Genomic DNA, 22,137 nt, shown 5'->3' with positions numbered 1-22,137 from the left:
TTAGTGCACAATCCAGTAAGGGGAAAAAAGGTGTTGATCCGCTGGTCTGGGCTAACAAAAACTTAACTGGAAATGATAATACGTCCAGGCCATTATCCTCATGTAAATATCCCTTGTTTATATTTTGTGTTTTATTTTTTAAATCATTATTTTGTGAATACTTGTTCTCCTCAGGCCTAGATTTTAATATTTGTTCTGGTGTTTCTGCTTAAATCTTTGGCTTTTTCTCTCATTTTTAGTTCAAGAGTCTTTGGTATCTGAAGAGATCATGCACAACCTGGATATGTGTGAGGTGACGGTGCTGGGAGAGGAATTAAATCAGGAGCAAGAGAGCCTGGAGATTGACATGACACGATTGCAGCAGAAAGGCATTGAGATGAGCAGTTCCAACCTGGGCATGATAATCACAGGTGGGGGTTCCTGCTGCCGCTCTTGGGAGGGAATGAGGAGACTGACACAGGGAGCAGTTCTCGAGAGGTGGTTTGTAACACCTTACTCCAAATACTTCATTTCTTTTAGAATTCCAAGCACAGCAATTCTGTGGAAAGCTGTGATTCTAGAAAATACAGCATTCTAGAACTATCCTTCTGTTCTTTACTCTGTTCCAAATAGCCTGTCACCTCTGGGCTGTGGAACTGCAGTTAGATTTTGCCCCAAAAAAGGCTTGTTCCTTCCATGGGTACTCCAGTGCCTAGGAGCACGCATCATTCTTTTCTGTTATGCTAAAGTATTCCATAGAAAAGCTCCCAGAATCCCTTCAAAGACTCTCTGGGTTTAGGATTTTACCACAAAACCAACCCACAGGATTTCAGTGGAGCCACACGTGCGTGTCGCTGCTGTTACCCTTTCTGTATCCTTAAAAATCTGTTGGCCAAGCAGCCTCAGGTGAAGCCACGGAGTACTATTTGTCTGGGCTCTGAGGTGGTGCCCTGGCAGAGCTGTAGCAGTGTCTGTCTGTCCCCAGGGGTGGACACCATGGCCAACTACGAGGAGGTTCTGCACCTGATCCGCTACAGGAACTGGCGCACGGCGTCCCTGTTCGACAGGAAGTTCAAGCTGCTCTGCTCGGAGCTCAACGGGCGCTACGTCAGCAACGAGTTCCAGGTGGAGGTGGGTCCACAGCATGCAAATGTGTCCCTCAGCTGAGAGATAATCGAGCAGTTATTGATTTAGGTTTTGTCCTGTAAATCGGTATTAGGAAATGTGAGCATTTCAGGCAGTGTTTTATATATAAATGTGGTTTTAGTTCTGTGTTTCAGCTTGAAATAAAATTGTTTGTAGAAGAAATAGTGTGGCTAATGGAGGTGTGAAGGTGGAAAGGTTGCTCTGAGAACACAGATTATTAATGTAGCAAATGGAGTGAGAATGGTGCTACCCAGAGAGCTGAGAGAGCTTTATGTGACACTTCAGGGGTGCCACAGATGGATGTGCCGGGCCCTTCACTGTTTTGCTTGTAATGTGTAAATTTCTGATACTAAGGGATTATGTTAAAGCACAGAGAGGCTAAAATTGCATTTTCTCTGCAGCAGGTTACAGGCTAATTATTATTTAGTATGCTTACATCAAGTAGATGGAAGTACAGCAGAAAATGGCATTTAAGGCACTAAAATTTAATTTTTTCTCTTTATTTTTATCTTTTCAGAATGATACTATTGGGTTTCTGGAGTTTAACACTTTCTGTTTGTCTCCAGGTGAATGTTATCCACACAGCCAGCCCAGTGGAACATGCCAATCACATTGCTGCACAGCCACAGTTCATTCACCCAGTGCATCATTCCTTTGTTGATCTCTCTGGTCACAACTTGGCAAACCCTCATCCCTTTTCAGGTCAGCATTCTCAGCCATTGAAGTTGAGCTGTTTTTTTGTCTTTCAAATTGATGTAATTATATTTAAGGCAATGAAGCCTAGTTCTTACTTTCCTACTAACCTTTTAAGTGGCTGTATACAAACTGCCTTTGTGTAATATATATGAAAAATAATAATTGAATACTTGTGTAAAGCCATTTCCCCTGGCAGGTGATGGGAGGGTTTTTTTTCAGCACTATGAGAGTTACCAGTGTTGTGTTTCTGGCTGCAGTTGTGCCCAGCACAGCCACAGTGGTGATTGTGGTCTGTGTGAGCTTCCTGGTGTTCATGATCATCCTGGGCGTGTTCCGGATCCGCGCCGCGCACCAGAGAACCATGCGGGACCAGGACACGGGCAAGGAGAACGAGATGGACTGGGACGACTCTGCCCTCACCATCACTGTCAACCCCATGGAGGTAACCCTGGGCAGCTGCTGGCATTACTGCCCGTGGGCACGGGGGGGAGAGCAGGACCAGCCCTGAGACATTGCCTGGGAATTTAGAACAAATGTGCCGCATGCCAAGGGCAGTTGGTTGGGATCTTGCAGGGGTTAGGAGGATGGGATTTTACAGGCCAATGTCCAGCACTAGTGTTCATCGTGTGCTCAGAGCATTAAACACAGCCTGTGTTTGCAGGAATTTATTGTCAGAACATCTGTGTTTATGATGTTTCCTTCTCCTGTGGCTGACATCTGAATTTTTAGAAAATTGGGGGCAAGAAAGATGTGTGACCTTCATGCTTTGTGTCCTATTGTAAGATCCTTTTCCAGTAGAATTTGCAGTAGTGGATCACCCTTCAGAGCCAATTTGTGTAGAGTGCCAGGATGTGCCAGGATTGTCACAGAACTCTTTTACAATGTGCTGCTTCCTTTGTCTTTTTTGCTTTCTGCCTAATTCCTGCTGAACTGCTAAATCTAGCAAGGAATCTGCAATAGCTCTTCCTCAATATAAAGCCTTGAATAAAGAGCAAAAATAATTTTAGCCACTATGGTAATGACAGCTAATTTTTGTCTGAACAGACGTACGAGGATCAACACAGCAGTGAAGAGGAGGAGGAAGAGGAGGAAGAAGAAAGTGAAGACGGAGAAGAAGATGACATCACTAGTGCAGAGTCTGAAAGCAGTGAGGAGGAAGAGGGAGAGCAGGAGGAGGACCAACAGAATGTTAACAGACAGCAGCAGCTGGAATGGGATGACTCTACCCTCAGTTATTGATTCTAGCTGCTCCCTTTGTCTTTATGTTCCCGCTCTAGAAGACTCCACTGTAACACACTCCATTGGTACCAAGGATTCATGGTGTTTGAAACAAAAAAATTCATTCTGGCCAGTAGATTGAACCCCCACACAGCTGTGTTTGTGTTCTGTCAGCTAGTTCCTGATGTGTAGGGTTGTAGTTAGCACCTCTTCCTTCAGCCATGCCTCAGTGACTGGATTTTTTTTACGCTCTGTGAGGAACCACCTTGCACTTTTTTCTTCATGTCATCTCAGCTAAGTGACTCTACAGCTCTGTAGCCATTGCACATGAATTTCTGAACTGTCTTTTTTTGCTCAGTGAAACAAACTTGGCTTTGTTCCTTTTTCTAAAAGATGCAAGGATTGCTTGTTGACAAAGGGTAAAGCTGCTCATTTCAGCCTGTTGATTTCTTTTAATTTTTTTTCCCCCGAATTAGTGCATGTGTAAAGTGGCAGAATGAGGTTAATATGTAGAAGATTAACAAGACTTTTTAATATTTTGTAAATATATTGGAATTATGTAATTATGTCATTTGTGGTAGTGAAAACAGGGATTGGGGTTTAAAACATGCTAAAGTGAAAAATCATGCAGCATGAACTATTCCAAGTCTCATCCTACTGCAGCAGGAGCACGGGCACAGTTCTTAGTGTAGATGTTCAGTAACTCTGTCTTGGCCTTGACTGCGATGTGTGCTCATGCCCCGCTCTCCTTGGACTCCTTCCTCTTCTTTCATCTCCTTTTTGTTTTGCAGAGGGAACAGACAAGCTTGTGAGAAGTTGTAAAGGCTTTAGGAGCCTCTGCAGAGGTTCAGCTCCCCTGTGCACTACAGTTTGGTTTTAATTTTATTTTTTTCTCCAATTGAGGCTTGCCATAAAGGCTTTTAAGTTATTGGGGAAATAACACTACATGCATGGTGGGCAGATCTGTGTGCTGTGGCTGTGGCCACAGCTCCTGGTAGTTCTGGGGGGTGCCTGGAGCCCAATGTGGGCTGTGCACACTGCAGACAGACTGGGGTCTAGGGGAGTCTGAGCACCTGGGCTACCAGTCTACATGGATAGGGATTTGGGGGGGTTTTTGTTCATTTGTTTCTAATTTGGAAGTGGGAGGGTTTGGGGTGTAGCTGATACCACTGGACACTCCTGCTCCTCCCCTGCAGCCCCTTGTACAGATTGTCGGTGTTTTAAGCCTTTGTTTACACTTAGTAATTGTGTTTTCCTGCTGGTGAGAAACTGTAGCATAAACTACCCAACCAGAAAACCTTGGGAATCATGTTAATTCATGTGATTTGGGTTGTTTCTGATCCCAGTTCCAATTTGGGATTGCAGAGGGCAGTAGCTGGAAGGTACAAACATGGGGGGCTGTTTTTTCTGTCAGGCAGGGTTGTTTAACTTTATTTGGTCTGATGCAGAGTCGTGAATAATGAATTTCTGCTTGATCTGTGTGGAGGTGGATTACAGAGTAACTTGCTCTGCCTGTAGCAGGAGCCTGGGACTGCATTCCCTCCTGAGCACGGTAAGCCAAGCGCCAGCCACTGCTCCTGGCTGTGGCTGCAGAGCCCAGCGTGCCCCAGCCAGGCCAGGGCAGGGCCAGAGAGGGGCACAGAGGGGTGAAAGATCAGGGCTGAGCACGTGTTTGTACAGCTGGATCCCCAGAGCAGCCCCAGGATTGATGGGGTTTGCTCTGGGGGAGCCTGACTGAGGAGTGCCTTTACAATAGAGATGGACCTGGCAGCAGGGAAAGAACCCACACCAGAGCTTACTGTTTTTGGGGGTTGTTTTGGTTTTTTTTAAATGTAAAATTTTAGATTTCTAAAATGGGAAAATGGTTTTGACTACTTATGTGGTAATTAACTGCTAGTTTTAAGTAAACTGGGAAACTTTTAACTTATGTCTGACAGTTGTCCTGTGTTAATGTGTAGAAGACTTATCCTTCCATATACTGTTGCTGTAGCTGCTGTATTTTAGACCAAAACTGATCATGACTTAATGGTAATACTGAGGGGTTGTAATGTCCTGATGCAGTTTGTAGCCACTGTGGGTATAACTTTTCAGATGTGTATATTGGTAACAGGTCAGTTTGGAAAGTCTATAAGCTACAATAAATTTCTGGTTCTAAAGGTTGTTTGCATTTTTTATTTTCCTGAGTGAAACAAAATAGAATCCAGTTATATAAACTGCATTAATTTGCCTCTGCTGGGGGAGTAGGAGAGTTTTGTGGTCATTGCTCTCAAACACACAAGGACTTGGCAGCATTTGTGTACAATTCGTCAATATCTTTTATTTCTTATTTACAAAACATGTACCTACCGCAACTGAAGAGCCAAACATGTAAACATTCTCTTCTTGCAGAACCACGGTTTGGCTTAAAAAAATACTTCTTTTTCAAAGGCAACAGAATAAGCACAATCAGTTTGTACAGAGTTAAAAAAAAATAATGACAGAAACATCTCTAAATAAATAGAAATAAGTCTATCATTCTGAGCATATTTATAAAAATGAGAAGCCACTTGTAATGAAATGGAACATTTTTGAAAATTCTCTAAGTTTCAGTCTTTAGTACAGTTCAGCTTGCTGAAAACCATCAGGTGAGCTGCTGCTTTGTGAGTCTGGAGTCAAACGCTCTTTACTGACCCAACAGAACTCTCAGAGATTTATCCAAGTTGCCCTCCCAGGGTGTACAAAAAAGAAGGTCCACACGATGACTCACTGAATTTTTACTGCTCATAGGTAAGTCAAGTTTTCCAGACTAAGCTCTGTAAAACTGTGCTCAGTTCTTGCAGCTGATACTGATACACCTTTGTGTTATTGCACTTCTCAAAGTGAGGGACAGGACAGGAGCCACTGCTCTGAAATCTGTGAGGGCCTGGCCTTTGTGCTGTGAGAGGGATGAGGAGAGCAGGGGCCAGTGCTGCAGCACCCTGAACACCAGGCTCTGGCACTGCAAGAGAATTGCTTTTGCAGCTCTGGAATTGTAGTGTCTTCCCTTCCACAAGAACCTGACTGGGGCTGTGCGTTCAGTGCATCTCACCTTGCACAGGGCCCAAGACTTTCTCTGCATACTTTTTGCTCTGTAAATTAGTTTAATAAGCAAGGAAATAGCAATATTTACTCTCTAAAATGGAGCAGAGGCACAGGGCTGTTTCTCACTGATCAGCCTGCACAGAGCTCTAAATCCTGCAGTATTTCCCTCTAGTACCAAAGTAGCTGTTAGAGCCTGAGTGCTTCAGTCACAGTATCATCTGAAGGTGTAGGAAAAGGGGCTCTCCCAGGGTTAGATTAAATTAAAATGAGGTGTCTTCTATGCCAGAACTGCTGCTTCTACCAACAGGTGCTTGAGAGGCAACAGGGTTTGTATGAATAGACCTCACAGCTTAACATCTGTTACGAAAAGCAGTAAGTACTTCAATTTGAAAATGCAATCTTAGCGTTTTCAGGTTTGAAACCAAAATAAATGCAGAAATGGAATTACTTGAGGCTCAACTAAAGCCTAACTTTGGAAAGCAAAGTACCTGATCCAGTGGCCACCTCAAAGCTGCTTTTGTGCCATCAGTTCTAGACAGCAGTAGCTGAGTTCCAGCTCAGTTTCAGAACACTTTGGCCTCTGGAGCAGACAGAAAGCAATATGACAGCCTGGATGTTTTTATCCCGTCTCAAGGCAGAATAAAACCATTTATCCAAGTCAGCTTTGGTGTGCTTTGAGCTGACCCACCTCAGTGGACACTGACACAGGGCAGGAGTGACCACATGCTGAAGTTAATGCCTCTAAGCTGTAATAGTGGTGACCTAGATAGGCTACAGGCATAGGGGGATCTCTGCTCAGCTAAATTTTCAAGAAAATAGAGACACAGACATTAGCACACTGGAGGGATGTTACAACTGTCTTGACTTCATTCAAATGTGCATTTGAAGCTGAAGGAGTTCTCAAGGGTACAGTACCTGCACCTACCTTCACTGTATGCAGTAGTTTTATTGCCTCATGTCTCTCCTTGTCCCCCAAGGATGTTCAGCAGCCAGGGTGGGGTGGCTGAGGACAGGCCAACAGTTTTTCAGTCATGCAGCAATGTCTGGTCTCTGGGAACGAGGTGGGGGATCTTGCACTCTGCACCCCTGTTCAGTCCTTAGGCACCTGGCTGTCAGTGCTGGGCTGCTCTGTTCTCCTGGGCAGGGGCAGCTCCTGCTCTACTGCCTGTTGTCTTTGGAGACGTTGTGTGCCAGCCAGTTCACTTTGGTTTTCCAGCTCTCCCTCAGGGCTTCGTTAAACTTCACTCTGAAGTGCTTCAGTGCCTCCTCATCGGTTTTCCCAAGGGCCAGGGAGTCCTGTAGGCAGGAGGCACAAATCAGTGCACAACTGAACAAGTCACTGCTCACCCAGTAAGACATTTATTCATAAGAAATTACTCAATTGAAAGGAGCAATGGAGTGTCCATCAATTATTTTTAATTGTTCCTGCAGTTGCAGGAGGCTTTTTCTCTGATAAACACTTGCACCCTCTGCTTCTGTTGGTGCAGGAAAGAGCACATTGTGTATTGCTCTTGGAAAAAGTGTTCTGCACCTGCCAGGGATGGGTGGTTATGACTCAGGAGGCAAACTAGGAAATGAGAGCCAAGGGCTTTGCCTCCTTCCCTGCAAGCAGGCTCCTGCTGCCTCCAGGTGCAGAACCTGAAGAGGTTTCTGAGCACCAGGACCTGGCATTTCTCATGTCCTGCACAGGGCATTGGGCATCCACTCACTGTTCTGGAGCTCATCTGCTTTTAAGAATCTGGCCTTGCCCACTGACATCCTCCTCCTCCCCCAGCCAAAATCAGGTGCTCAGTTTTACCCCCTTGTGTGGGCTCTGCCTCTTACCTTTAGGTACTGGATGTCTTTGGAGCAGCTGAGCTCTGGCAGCCCAGCAGCCTTCATGAGTGCAAAGAGGTGCAGGAAGAGGAGCCCGTGGCGCCGCAGGATCATGTAGGCCCTTTCACAGTAACCCCTGAACCTGAGCAAAGACCAGCCAAAGGAGTGAGGACTGCCAGCTCCACCATTCTGTAAAGCACTTAAGCAGTCTGAACCCTGCTCTCTCCAGTTAATAATTTACTTTCATCTGTACAGGCAGCTATAAGCTGCACGTTGGTGGAAATAAATACTAAATACTTATAATACTAATGGTGGAAATAAATACTAAAAATTTAGAGCTTCAAAAGCTGAAGTCAAGTTTAACTCCCAGCACTTACCTTTCAAACTTCTCATTGTTGTTAGTTTTTCCTTGCTGGATGACATGCACAAAGTCGTAGGTTAAGATGAACGGGACTCGTTCTCTATTAATACCAAATTTAGTCTTGAAGTTCCCCAAAAAGTGACCAAAATCAATATGGAACAGCTGCAAATAAAAAAAAAATTATATTTTCAGAATATTACCTCTTTTAGCTGATCAGAGCTGAGCTCCTTTCAGTTACTGCATTGAGCAGATCCTGGCCACAGAGTTTTGGGAGAGAGAAGAGTGGCCCTGCTTTGGGCAGAGCACCATCCCGTGCCCAGGTGCCCTGCTTTGGGCAGAGCCCATGCCCAGGTGCCCACCACCCCCGTGCCCAGGTGCCCACCATCCCCGTGCCCAGGTGCCCACCACCCCCGTGCCCAGGTGCCCACCATCCCCGTGCCCAGGTGCCCACCACCCCCGTGCCCAGGTGCCTCCCCATTACCTGCCCCGTCTCCCTGACCATGATGTTGTCGCTGTGCCGGTCCCCAATGCCCAGCACGTAGGTGGCCACGCAGTAGCCAGCACAGGACAGGGTGAACTCCTCGATGGCTTGGTCCAAGGCATCTCTGGAGAGGGAAGAAAGAGTGAAAGATAATTTGACTTTGGACTCCAGTACAGCCCCACGGGGAGAGCTGTTTTCAGCTGCAGAAGGGAGGGAAGCTCGCTTGGATTCCCACAGTGCTCTCTGGAGTAGGACTCCCACCCCTGCTGCACAAAAATGAGCTGCAAGAACTGTCTGTAACTGAAGGGGTCTGAATAAGGGGGTGTCCACAATCTCAGTGGAAATGAGATCCACATGAGGCCTCCAGGTGTGCCAGGCAGGGGAGCAGCCACAGCCCCTGTGGGACAGCCTGGAGCTGTGCAGGGCTGAAGGAAAGGAGCAGGGAGGGAAGGTGAGCCCTCACCCCGGGTTCTTGGACTTGAGCCAGTTCAGCAGAGCGTCCTTGTTGAAGGCAGCCGTGGCCACCATGTTGCTCTTGTTGAGCTGGATGTTGGCGATGGTGTCCGAGTGCATGACCACCTCAATGAGCCCCGTCTTGTCTCCTGTGGAGAGGCAGCCATAAGGGGTCATCCTGCAGAGATGAAAGAAACCCTTCCACTGAAATCCTGCCCACAAATGCACGGTGGTGACTTTTAACCTTTCCCTTGCCTGCCCTGTCTCCTCCCTTTCTGCTCTGCAGTTCTTTCCCCAGCCCACAGAAGCTGCCCAGAACACCAGACAGAGCTGCAGAGAAAGCAGCCCCTGCACCCTGTCAGTGCAGGCCAGCTGTGGGCACACTGCTCACCTCAGGTCCAGGCCCTCCTGCTTCCACAGGATGTCCATCAGCTGGATCATCTGCAGAGTCAGCATGTCCTGGCGCAGATCTGGGCAGCATTGCACAGGAAAATATCATTTAAATGTTCAAAGGTATCCAATATCTGCACTAAAATCTTAATTAAAGGGGGAAGCAGGTGAAATATAGAGGTGAATTAATATTAATTTTCAGATTACTACCAAAAAACTCACCCAAAACCATTAAAGTTCCTAATTTACACAACATCTTAATGGTCCAGATTTAGGCCCACTCACCCAGTAAATACTTGACACTAAAAGACATATTTTCACAAGCATAATAAACACTTACCATCTCCATTTTTAAAAATTATACCCACTCCACCTCCACCTGTCTCTTCACTATTAAACACAATCCACAAAGGTTTCATTTTGGAGTCCATGAAGGTGCACTGATCCACACTAGAGGAAATAAAAATATTACCCTCAGTTTCCATCTATTAAAATATCAGCCATCCAAGCTGCCAGTCCTACAGCAACTCCACCCACTGCTGGACCTGGGACTCCCATGAGGAAAGAACCTTGGGATAACCCAAAGCCTGGCTCCAGTGTGAAACAAAGCACAAAATTCACACAAATTCAGAGGTGCAGATCTGTCCCTTACCAAACTTCAGCGAGGATGATGTTGGGGTTCAGGGGGGACTGGAGGTGGGAAAGGGCTTCCCTGTAGGTTTCCTGCTTCATGCACATGTGCATCATCTCCTTGGTTTGAGGCTTGGTGGCCTTCTGAGAGCTCACTTTCACAAAGTCATTCAGAGCTTTCATCTTGTTCAGTGCTTCTCCCTGAAAATGGGAGGGATGAAACAGGGTTAACAAATAGGAAATTCCTGGAGAAAGTTTAAAACATTAAAATCTCTTGTGAAATGTAAACCTTGGTTCCATCTCTTACTTCCTCTTCAATTTGTAGCAATTTCACACACTGCAGCAAAACAAATTTAGTAGTATCTGCTTGAGGAAGATCCATAATTAATTGTGGATACTCTGCTGGGCACAAATGCATTGCAGGATAATGGCTGCAGCAGGAATAAAGCACATTACCACACTCCAAAGGAAGAAGTGAGGTGCCCTGGCTGGAAGAGTGCAGAGGATGAGACTGAGAGCCCAGCCTGCCCTTGGTTGCTTTTGGGGAGTTCTGGTTGTGATCAGCTCCCACTGAACAGCTGATCTGTAACAGCAGTGGTCTGCACATTTCAGAGCATTCTAGACACACACCGCAGCTGTGTGGGTGAGAGCCCCAGAGCCACAGGGGACCCCAAGGCCAGCAGCCCTCACAAGGCTTTTCTGTACTACTGGTAACATTAATTTGGGCGAGCCAAGAGCTGAGAACCAGCCCCAAGGCAGAGGGAGGGCCCAAAGCAATCAGTACCTGCTTCATCAGCACCTTCATGTGGTGGGTGCTGCCCCGGCAGTAGGCTTCCAGGATCAGCCCAAACCTCAGGGAAACAGCAGGCACGTGCATCTCTGACCTGGGCAGGGAGCAGGCAGAGCAGTTAGAGCAGAGCCACAAAAGACAAAAAGAAATTAACAAAAAACCAATACTGTGTCCTCCTGGAATGATTCTTATTGAGGCACCCGAGGTAAAAAGTAGCAGTTCCCACTTCACAGAGCAATGAAGGACTCAGTAAATGCTGGTTTCCCTTGAGTTTTGAGAAAAAGCCTATAAGATTTGCTCTTCACCTCAGATGCCAGAAGAGGAAGTGGCCGATCTTGCGGTTGGACAATGCCCTTTCCAGCAGGAACTTGGTCAATTCACAGTCTAGGTAGGATTCGTACTTGAGCACCTGGACAAGCTGCAGCAGGTATTGGAACACATCATCATCCCTGTGGACAGAAAGGAAACATGAAACACAGCCTTGTATTTGCTGCCATGAATGTTCTTGTAAGAGCTGCAAAGGCAAGGCTGTCACTGCTGTTCACAGCCCCTCAGCAGCCCTGAGCAGAAATAGAAAGGGCTCTGCCTCTCCCCTGGGGCCAGCACTTACGTCAGCTTCTTCAGGGAGTTGATGGCAAAGGAACCAACATAACGGTCAGGAAAGCTGAAATCCAGCAGCTCCAAGGCATTCAGGACAGGCAGCTCTGGCCAGGTCTGAAGCAGAGAAATCATCTGTAATGACCAAAAAGAAAATAGTTAAAAAAGGAACAAGGCTTTTATGACAATGGATATAAATCTGAAATTCTATTGGTGAAAGAGCAGCTCCTTACAGGGCATCACTATTTATAGATGCCTCACAGCACGTTTGCAGATACCAGGTCAAAAACTGATCCATTGAGGTGGCTTGTGCTGATCTCTTACTATTATTCAAGAATATTCAATCCAGATATCTTTTTTTCCCAAGAATTATACAGATTTTTTTTTTGTCTCCAGTTTCTTGAAGGGATAAACAAGGCCTTGTTGGCCAGTAATGAATCTGGGACAGCTCCCAGAACCACACAGAGCCCAGAAGAGCCAGACCTCAGCTGGGAACTTCCCTGAGAAAACTGTGAAACCCCTGCTCAGCCAGGCTCCCAAACACAGCACAGGAATGCAAACACTGAAAGATGGACCAAAACAGGAGCCCTGGCTGCCAGCCCCAGCAGCCTCACCTGGGCAACATCCTCGTGCCTGTTCCACTTGGTGATGATGAGCAGCTTGGCCAGCGCCTGCGGGTACTGGTCGCGGATGTCGTAGCGCATCTTCCACACCAGGTCCTTCTCGTGCTCGTACAGCTCCGTGTGGCTCCTGCGCTCCAGGATCTCCTTCAGCTGCAGCTTCTGCACAGCAGGAGCACACCCTGGGCTCAGCCAGCCCACAGGGGCCCTGCAGGGCTGGGTGAAAGCGCTGGGACAGGGGTAGGGGGTAAAAGCAGCCCATGAAACCAGGCTGGCAGCAGCTGAACACTGATGCCAGCAGACTCACCTCCTCAGAATCTTCTGGGGCAGCTCGGGGCTGTTCTCCATTCCTCCCCAACTCCAGCAGCTGGGACGCAGATAAAGAGGGTGAGAAAGGCTCTCAGTTCCTCTGTAACTGTGGGCACCATCACCTCATGCTGCATTGGAGGGCAGTCCCTTGCCCCCTGTCTGGCTCCCCTTTGTGCCTGGCACAGGCTCTGAGCCAGACCCTGCCTCTTGGGGAGCACAGAGCTCCTTCCTCCCCTGAAACCAGGCACATCTCTTCCTCCACTTGTCTGGCCAGTTGCAGTGACAGATGGAAAATCTCCACCTCACACATGGCATGTTATCACTCTGCTGAAAGGGAGGGAGCTGCCCACTTTCACTCATTTCCCCTTTATTCCTCTTCCTTCCCAAAGACCTTAAAGCAGTCTGAAGGCAGTTCAGTTAAACCTACTTTTTAAACAAATGCTCATCTATTAGAGCAGCTTTACCTCAGTAATTCATAGCTTGGAATTCACTCAAAGGTCCATTAGGTGAGAGGAGAAAGTGAAATTTTCAGTTAACAGTATCTATTAATCAAGTTTGCTTGCACCCAGTCCCTGTGGATGGCTGCCCCAGAGGTTCCCCACTGGAAGGGACAGTGAGGGAATTTCTACAAGTGTCCCTGTGCCCCACCTGCTCAAAGGATGGGTAGTACACAGGATGTGCTGCCACGCTGGGGAAGCAGATGACCAAGGCTGCTGCACTCTCAGTGTTGGGGTTGCACTGCACTGTGCCCATGGGGTTCAGAAGTTCCCCTTTCTCATCTGAAAAACAAAGTACACAAAACCCATGAGCCCAAACCTTGCAAAGCTTTGGTGCAGAAAGCAGAGCAGAGGCACTGCCCTGGCACTGCCTGGCCACGAGCACTTCACCCTCCTGAGCCTTCCCCAGTGAGGGCACGTGGCACCCTCAGGTGAGCAGCCACCACTCAGGTCACACCTGCAAAGCCAAGCTCAACAAAGCCTTGCCTTGGCAGGGCTCCAGCTCAGAGCAGAGGCCACTCCACTTGCTGGGGACACTGCGGGTGCCACTGAGCAGCTCCCTGTCGTGCCGTACCTGGGAAGGAGGACCACATGTGCAGGCAGCACTCCCCCGTCTTCAGCTGGTCCCTGTAGTCGAAGAGCATCACGTTGGCCCAGGCGATGGGGCAGTCCTGCGGAGACAGCGCTCGTGGGGGGCTGCCCTGCCCCGAGGGCACTGAGACACCCCCTGCACAGGGACACCTGCCTGCTCCCCTCCTGAACTGCCCTAAATTAACAGTGCAAGATGGCATCGGGCACCTGCCAAAACCTGGGGTCCTTTGTGTGGTGCCAAATGGCACCAAACGCTCCCCGCACATTTTCAGACACAAATGTGTCTGAAACTTCACCACCCGAGATTTGGCAAAGCTGAAGAATCTAATTTTCCAAAAAGGCCTTGCTACTCTACAGTCAATATTTGAGGAAACTATTACACATTTCGTACATTTTACCATTTGAGGGGAGGGAGAAGAACTTTAATTTTGAAACAGGGAACACAGAGCAGGCACGATTTTGGGAAACAAGGCAAAGGATGCTAGAAATAGCTCATAATAGGAAAAAAAGGCTTGGCTTCTTTGTACAATAATAAACACTATCTATAGAAATCAAACTTTATGCTGCCAATCCCTCACCACACCCCCAAAATAAACCCCACAAATCCAACCCAGCCTCATTTTAGAGGAGGGAGACTCCAGCAAGCAAAGTGCCTGGGACATGGCCAAGACAAAGAACCCATCCCCTGCCCTCACCCAGCTCCCAGCCCCAGAGCAGACACACATTCCACGAGTGAGCTCAGCTTTCCTGCAGTCAGGTTCCCCAATGGAACACTTGACCTCATGCAGCAGCACTCAAGAGCTCAGAGCACAGCACAGAAAACAGCTGGAAAAGGGGTTACATGGCAGAAATCCTGCACTGAGGCACCCACAAACAGAGCCACGCTGGATGGAGCCACAGGGACACATGTGGTTCCATGGGGAACATTCCAGGCAGTGCAGCCTTACCCCACAGGACACCCCAGCACTGGAGGAGGTTACAGAGCCCCCATTTCCCTCTAACGTGACAAAATGAGTCACTTCAAGCGGCCTCTCACAAACCTTGGAGCTGATTTGATTACTCCAAATATCTTCAGTGAAATCACATTTGAGACATCAGCTTCCAGACAACAGGGAAAAGCCAAATAAAACACCAGCAGCAGCAATAACCTTTTCTAACAGAGTAAATGACATCTAACCACAGCTCAGAGCCTGCCAAAACACAAGGCAGGATTTCTGGTGGATAAGGTCCAGCAAAACAAGGATCCAGCACTCTAAAGAGAGCCATCTCCTGCATGATTTAGAGAAACACTGAAAGCCAACCCTCTGGGTGACATTAACCCTCTGACTCATCCAGCCAGCCTGCAAACATGCCTGCTTTTGTGGTAGTAAATGATTTAGTCCCACCTATCTGATTTGGACAGTCTGCATATAAACAACATGTATGGAATTAACCTCTGAGTAAGGAAAAAAATAACAGTCAAAGCAAACAAGCAAAAAAAATCAGCTAACCTGCCCTTAACAATCATTTGAGATTATTTCTGGGTACCTCACTCAGAGCTATAGCTCACCCTGGGGAAAAATTCCTTCTTTCACTGCTCAGCTGTGGTGAATGTTATGATTTTATACTAAAAGCTCATCAGAATGCACCCACCTTTCCCCAGCACCAGAACACACATGAATAAGATCCCCTTAACAACTCAGCTAAACAGACTGGCTCTGTTTTGTCAATCAGAACAGCAAGATTTCCTTCTGACTGCTCCAAAACTGAAAATTATTCCAGTGTGACCACAACCATCCAGCCTGTGGATGAATCAGATCTTCTGTCCAACAAAAGCCTCCAACAAGAGCTGGGGTTCTGCTATTCTTAAATAGAAAAGAAACCAAACAATAAAACTGTTAATCCTGGTCCTGGCCTCAAAATGTTTCCAGTCTGAAGTCTTCAACTCAGAAATTGGTCTCCACAAGCAGGATTTGTGAGCTGGCCGCTGCTCCCAGACATGACTGCACAGCAACCCTGAGCTGATGTCAGCACAACAAGGCTCAGTGAACCTCCCAGCAGTGAGGAGGAGTGAGCAGAACTGAAATCTTCCCATCACACTCACCAGTGCCTCATTGCTCTGCACTCTAGCACAGATGGCATGAGTAACCCTCCCCTTAAGGCACGGGAACAGTCTTTGTGGTCACAGAAACAATAATTTGCAGAGGCACAAATGCCTTTGCTGCTCATAAAGAACAGAGCTTGAGGCTTATGTTACATCTCTGGGAAATCAGCAATTAAATCACAGGCTGCAGTTGGATCTGTTTTAGTTACTAAATTATTAATGGCGTAGAAGTTTTGGAAAATGAGAAATATCACTACCTCTGATTAAGATGCTCAGATCAAGAGCTTCCAAGGTGATTTAACACTTTGGTCAGTTTGCAACACCTGAACAGTGACCTTGAAGAACCCGCACTTTAATGTTACCTTGCCATAACCAATGTTTACATTCCTCAGTTCATTCCCCCTCCCTAGCTGGCAATTTGCTCCACTGGGGATATGCAGGAAAGACCTTGTTAGAAAGAAAATGCAACAGAGATGATGGTTTAACCTCAACTACAGAACAAGGAAGTTGCAGAAGAGCGAAACAGGGACACCAAGATAAGTGATTCCTCTTTAGGTCCAGTCAGATGCTGGCTATGTTTCTCAATGGTCTTTCTAGAGAAGAAATTGCACATAAACAGCCTTTCTTACAGGCAGCCACTTCTCAGCTTCCTGCTCCTGCTGGAGCAGTTACTGGCCATTGCTCTGTATGCTGCTTTAATAACACGAACCTTTCTGAAAGCAAAAAGGTTCAGGAGCACAAGATGTGATCTGCAGCCCCAGGCTGGCCTCACTTACAGCTTTCTTGGACTTCTTTTTGGTGGAGCGAGCCTTCCTGGCCTTCTCGACGACGGCATAGAGCGCGAGGCAGAGCCGGGCCATGCGCGGCAGGTCGCGCACGCTGATGTCGAACTCCAGGCGCTGCCGCCACACGGGCTCCGAGCACACGCTCACCTCCGAGCTCGACACGGTCTTGCACAGCATCTCGGAGCCGTGGAACAGCCCTGCCTGCACCACCAGCTGAGGGACAGCAAGGACAGCACCGTGAGCACGTGGGACTGTCTGTGTGCTGCAGGGGAAGGGGACAGGGCAGCTCTGCCTGAACACGGTGTCCCACTCCTGTCTCATTCCCAGCTCACTCAGACACTCAGCTCTGAGCTCTCTCCTTAGAGCAGCTCTCCCTGGACAGAGTGTCCCTCTCCTGTCTCATTCCCAGGTCACTGAACAGGGTGTCCTTCTCCTGTCTCAGTCCCAGGTCACTCAGACACTCAGTTCTGAAGTCTCTCTCTTTACTCAGCTTCAGTGAGGGCATTGGTATCTTGTCACTTCATGCAGACTTGCATATTGATTAATGCGGCATGTTCTTGCCCAGTTTCCTTCCTTTCCCAAAGGGCAGCTGTTCCCCTTCTCCTCATTTCCCCCCTCATGGCAAACACCCCACACATCCCAGGCCTCTGCTGCCTCCTGCCTTCCCTTTGCCAGCCACCACCTCTCCCATCACTCCTCTCAGAGCTGGGTGTCCCCTGCCCTGTACAATGTCATTACCTCAGGGCAGCAGCTCTTTCCAATGCTGAGCTGCTGTCTGCCCACTTCCCTCCCCATCCCTGTTGTGCTGCAGCTCAGCGACTGCCCAAGGGCTGAATGGAGCCCCACAGGAGCAGGTGAGGTCACACTGCCAGCCACCCCTGTCCTCCCCACACAGACCAGAGGGGTGTGACTGGGAAAGCACAGGTACAAACCCCAGAGTGAGCCAGTCCCCACCTTCATTCTCTCATCTGCATTGACCTTGCTGCCTTGCACCAGCTCGATGTAGAAAGGCTGCTCCAAGGACCAGAGAGAGCCATAGTTTGGCTGGAAAGAGAAAAGGATTCTGATCAGAAATAGATGCAACAAAGGCCTCTCAAGGCCCCCACCAGAACTCATCTCCCATTCCATGCTTTTGGGTCCCACAGAAAAGAGCAAGAAGCCTGGAACAGCCAGAGAAGCTGTGGAGGGGGCTGGAAGGCTGGCTGGAAATTGCCACCCTATTTCCCAGCTGGGAACCTGCCCTGAGAAGGGCAGGGAGCACCCACTGCTGTTCCCAACCCAGCGTGTCCCCAGCAGAGGAGCCCAGGGGTCCCTGTCCCCTCTACCTTTTTCTTGGGGAGCGGAGGGGGCTTGGAGGCCGCCTTTGGGGGGCTGGTGATGCAGTTGGTCTGCTCGTCCCTCATGGCAATGATGGCAGAGGAGTGCACCATGGTCAGGTGGGGGGTCAGGCCCCGCTGCAGGCAGCTGCGGATGTACTGAGAGGGGACAGGGTCAGCCAGAGCCACCAGCCCAGGCAGGAGCCCTGCAGGGACTCGGGAAGGACACAGCAACAATCCAACCCCAGCTCTCAATTATCTCCTCTTGCTTTAGAAACCTGCAGCTCACTGGCCTCATGCTGCCAGAGCTGAGAATATGAAGTGCCTTTTATAGCTGGCATTTCATCAATGGACTCAAATGGCTGCATTAAGGGAAAACACTGAGGAGGATTCAGCACTCCCAGCAGCAGTCTGCCCTGCCAGAGGAGCACATGATTCAGGATTACTTGCCCAACTTTCAATGGGAGAACCCTCATCCCACCATACAAGCATGCAGATATTTCCAGAACCACAGCCTGTAAATGTATTTACACAGCACTTGGCACCTAGGGACAGGCTTAGGCTATTGGCCCCCCAAAATAGGATTGGTTAGGTTGCTGGAAGTACCTTTCACCCTAAATAGCATCCAGGTGCTGTCACTGATGTGCTGCACCCCTGCAAACAGCACTCTTTCCTTCTCAACATGTCCCAGCCCATGTCCCCAGCAAGAGAAGGCCATGTGGGAACAGCCACTGACAAAGCAAGACACGAGGCTCACCTGGAACTGGTACAGGGGGTAGTTCCCATAGAGATATTCACATTTCCCATTCACCTGCAGGGTGTAGTCCTCTGGCTGCTGCACGGTCTCGGGGCGGAGCACAGTGGCCTGTTTCTTAATGGCATAGGTCATGAGGGTGATGGGGAACTCCCAGGGGGAGATCTGGAACATGAAGCTCTCCTGCAATCCCAACAGCACAGCAAAGTGTCAGACACCAGCACGGGGCTGGCGTGGCACAGACAAGGAGCAGCATTCCTGCTGCTGGCAATGAGGAGCAGCAGGGAAGGTACAATCACACACATCAGCCTATGGTAAGCAGAGATATTCCTCCTGCCAAACTGGGCAGGAGCGAGTTTCAGCAGTGTAAGCACAAGGCTGGAAAACAGGAACTTCAATTTTCAGCCGAATCACCAGTTTATGTGGCTGCCAGTCATTAAAAACATTCCCACAGTCATTGCAGCAGCAGGGCAGGGACTGGAAGGGTCCCCATGCTCAAACACACTGCTCTGAAGGCTGTTCTCCTGCCAGGGTGACCTTGCTTCATGCCCAGGCACAAGAGGCAGAACATGAGCCCAGGCAGGAGCAGGAACAGCTCAGAGGCCCAGGGGCAGCACAGAGCAGTGCCTGCAAGCAGTGTCTGCTGAGCAGGCTCCTGAGCTTCCAATCCATTCTGTGCTGGATTCCCACCCAAACCCACAAAGGTTTCCAGCCTATGTACCTCAGCTAACCAATACACCCAGTGCACGTTCAGGAGGGAGAGCAGCTCCCTCCCAACCTTCTCCACAGGCAAAGCAATCTGGAGAATGAACACTGAACACATGCAGTCACTGTCCAGGCACACATTATTCTGTCTGCACACACACACAGAGGTTTCCAAAGGAAAAGCACAAACCACCAAACACCGGGACAGGAAAGTTTTGTGCTTTACCCCGCCAGACTGGAACCTGATGTTGACAAAAATGTTCTTGTTGGGGATTTGCAGAGAGGCGAGCCCCTTGGCGGCGGGCTCCAGCTGCAGGGGGAAGTTGTACTCCATCCACGCTGCCCAGCCCAGCTGCTGCCGCTGGGCCGCCTTCTCCTCACAGAACTGGCACATCTTGGTGCGGAACTCGCTCACCTCCGGGTCCTGCACCGAGTCAAACTCGTGCAAACCTGGGTGCAGAGCAGAAGAGGAGGGCAAAATAAGCATCTGCAGCCAGTGGGAAAAATGAGCCTTTTCCTCAGTATCTCTCCCTGAACACGTGTTTAACACGTGGCCAAAAGCAGAGTCAGCCGAGCTGCCAGCAGCCCCTGATGGACGATGTGCAGTGGCACTGTCCCCAGGGCCCAGCACTCTGCAACCCCCTTCCCTGGCCCTGCACAGGCAGTGTCCCCTGCATGCCCTGCAGGATCCTGCTGCTGTCCCAGTGTCCCACCCTGCAGCCAAGCTGTCCAGGATGGAAAGTGAGAAATATCACTGTGTCCAACAGAAATATCTGTGCCCCCAGAGCCAGCAGCTGTGCTGAGCCCATGAAGGCTGTGTGCTCCCCAGAGCCATGTTGGGCCCATGAGGGTGAGGGCTGTGTGCCCCCCAGAGCCAGCAGCCGTGCTGGGCCCATGAAGGCTGTGTGCCCCCAGAGCCATGTTGGGCCCATGAGGGTGAGGGCTGTGTGCCTCCCAGAGCCAGCAGCCGTGCTGGGCCCATGAGGGCTGTGTGCCCCCGGAGCCATGTAGGGCCCACGAGGGCTGTGTGCCCCCAGAGCCAGCAGCCATGTTGTGCCCATGAGGGCGGGCTGACCTCTCCCGATGAGCAGGCTGATCTGGGAGTTGATGAGCTTCTTGGCCCGGTCTCCCTCGCGCGCCACGAGGCGCAGCACGGGCAGGAAGGGCTGGATGTCGCACAGGCGGCGCTGCTCGTCCTCCAGCTCCTGCTGCTCGGCCGTCTGGTTGATGCAGGTGAACACGTAGGCCTCGGGGTCGCTGAGCATGTGGAACAGCGGCTCATACTGCGCGTGCTTCCAGAGCACCTGCGGGGACATGCTGCTGTCACTGCACTGCTGTCACCATGCTGTCACCCTGCTGTTGTCACCCTGCTCCTGTCCCTCAGCACACACTGCCACCCTCCATACTGCCACCCAGCTGCCCTCAGGGCCTGTCCAGCCCTCACCCTGCCACTGTCACCCACCACTTGTCCCCCAGCACACAGCTAAGGCAGAGCACAGCCCAAGCTCCCCACAGCCCCCTGGCTCTCCCAGGCTGCTCCTCAGCCAGGTCTGGTGGCTGCAGCTGGTGCTGAACTGCTGGGCAGGTTTATTTGTAGGTGCCTTTAATTGACTTCCTTTCCTCATGCCTGCCTTTTGTTTTGGGCAATGTCAACCCCTCAGTCTGAGCATTTAAATAACCCCCACCTGAACATCTCACAGTAAGCACCTGCTGACTCTGGTCCTGTGCAACACAGCGATTACTCACACTGGAAACAAAACTGGGTTAAGTAACTTGCCCCCAGTAACATGAAATCTGTCAGGGTGCCAAGGACAGGAGCCAAGAGCTTCTCAAGTCTTGTCAACACTATCCAGTTCCCAAGGATGCTTCTCTCCCTGTGGATAGCACTCTCACATGACTCCACATCCCTTTTTTGACTCATCCTAAGTGCCTGCTGCTGGAGGCAGAGCTCTGCAGTGGATGACCCTGGCTGTAACACAGACTGTCACCCAAAGCGGGTAGGAGGCTGTTACCTGCTTGATGGTGCCCAGGCTGGCATTGCAGGGCACTGAGAGGTTTAGGTATATTCCTGTGGGCAGCAAAAAGTCCACCTGGATGCTTTGGTTTTCCCCCTTGGACCAGAATTCCGTAGGGCAGTAAATGCCTGGGGGCATCCTGCTCACTGCTCAGCTACCACCTGCAACAAAAGGGAAAACAATCTGGTGCTGTTGACTACATGTTATCTGCTCAGTTCTGGGCTGGGCTCTGTAGAAAATTAATGTGCAAAAGAACCCAAAGAAAGAAAGGTCAGCACAGCCTTAAAGCTCATGAAAAGTTAGTAAATTAGTAAAAATTCCACTTCAGTGCCTTTGAGCCACATGTAACTAGAGCATTTGCTTCTATTTCAATGCAACCCTTTCTTAATCCCTTCTAGGCCAGGATTAACATCTACACCTGCATTTGACACAGAAATAAGAGAATTATCTTCTCTGGAGAACAAAGGCATTGTCCCAATAGCTCATCTATGACCAAGCAGCCAAGAGAAACAGCAATTTCCTACCCCTGGCTGTGTAAGGCAATCCTCAGGCCACATGCTCCAAGCTCCACTTTGTTTTTCCAGAGCTCAGTTCCAGTCTGCAAGAGGGAGAAAGGGTTGTTGCTGGTTCCAAGTATGCATGCAATTTACACACACAAACAAATAATACTCTGCTGTATATCTCCTCTCTACAAGTATAAAAAAATGAATTTGAAGGGTGAGGTAGTCAGAATAAGTTTGTTAATTCCATCTGCAGCCTGTCCCTTGGCAGGATGCTACAATTTATTTCCAGCACATCCAAGGAATGCAAAGAGAACAAGAATCTGAACGCTATCAGGTACAAGCT

General features: G+C 49.2%; 2 protein-coding genes across 5 annotated transcripts in view; one reads left to right on the top strand and one right to left on the bottom strand.

The window, feature by feature from the left end:
* CLSTN1 (calsyntenin 1) overlaps nt 1–5,195 on the top strand; it is a 29,701-nt gene extending 24,506 nt beyond the window's left edge. For all 4 annotated transcript variants that reach the window (XM_059487679.1, XM_059487677.1, XM_059487678.1 and 1 more), the window contains 5 exons: nt 240–410; nt 965–1,110; nt 1,692–1,827; nt 2,079–2,263; nt 2,866–5,195. In XM_059487679.1, coding sequence (XP_059343662.1) covers nt 240–410; nt 965–1,110; nt 1,692–1,827; nt 2,079–2,263; nt 2,866–3,060 — 833 coding nt within the window. In that variant the 3' untranslated portion in view covers nt 3,061–5,195. The remainder of the gene's footprint in view (nt 1–239; nt 411–964; nt 1,111–1,691; nt 1,828–2,078; nt 2,264–2,865) is intronic.
* Nucleotides 5,196–5,336: 141 nt separating this feature from the next.
* Nucleotides 5,337–21,873, bottom strand: PIK3CD (phosphatidylinositol-4,5-bisphosphate 3-kinase catalytic subunit delta). Its single transcript, XM_059487675.1, has 23 exons — nt 21,816–21,873; nt 21,289–21,452; nt 20,352–20,580; nt 19,503–19,726; nt 18,575–18,754; nt 17,827–17,976; nt 17,456–17,545; nt 16,493–16,714; nt 13,617–13,713; nt 13,194–13,324; nt 12,544–12,603; nt 12,231–12,398; nt 11,630–11,751; nt 11,325–11,468; nt 11,014–11,113; nt 10,252–10,430; nt 9,940–10,049; nt 9,601–9,679; nt 9,220–9,387; nt 8,757–8,880; nt 8,292–8,437; nt 7,924–8,056; nt 5,337–7,395 (listed from the first exon to the last, which is right to left on the bottom strand). Exons 2-23 carry the CDS (start codon nt 21,427–21,429, stop codon nt 7,258–7,260), a joined length of 3,135 nt encoding a protein of 1,044 aa, XP_059343658.1. The 5' UTR covers nt 21,430–21,452; nt 21,816–21,873; the 3' UTR covers nt 5,337–7,257.
* Nucleotides 21,874–22,137: the final 264 nt, after the last annotated feature.

The sequence above is a fragment of the Ammospiza nelsoni genome, chromosome 22, assembly GCF_027579445.1.
Source record: "Ammospiza nelsoni isolate bAmmNel1 chromosome 22, bAmmNel1.pri, whole genome shotgun sequence".
NCBI classification, from domain to species: domain Eukaryota; kingdom Metazoa; phylum Chordata; class Aves; order Passeriformes; family Passerellidae; genus Ammospiza; species Ammospiza nelsoni.
Note: the sequence above shows the minus strand (reverse complement) of the source record. Positions and strands in the feature narration are given on the sequence as shown.

Excerpts from the sequence above, each read along its gene's own strand:
- PIK3CD (XM_059487675.1), bottom strand. The coding sequence starts at position 21,429 with ATGCCCCCAGGCATTTACTGCCCTACGGAATTCTGGTCCAAGGGGGAA. Across the intron at positions 17,546-17,826 it reads CTCCGCTCCCCAAGAAAAAG|CCAAACTATGGCTCTCTCTG; the intron begins GTAGAGGGGACA and ends TTCTCTTTCCAG. Across the intron at positions 8,438-8,756 it reads TGGTCAGGGAGACGGGGCAG|CTGTTCCATATTGATTTTGG; the intron begins GTAATGGGGAGG and ends TTTTATTTGCAG.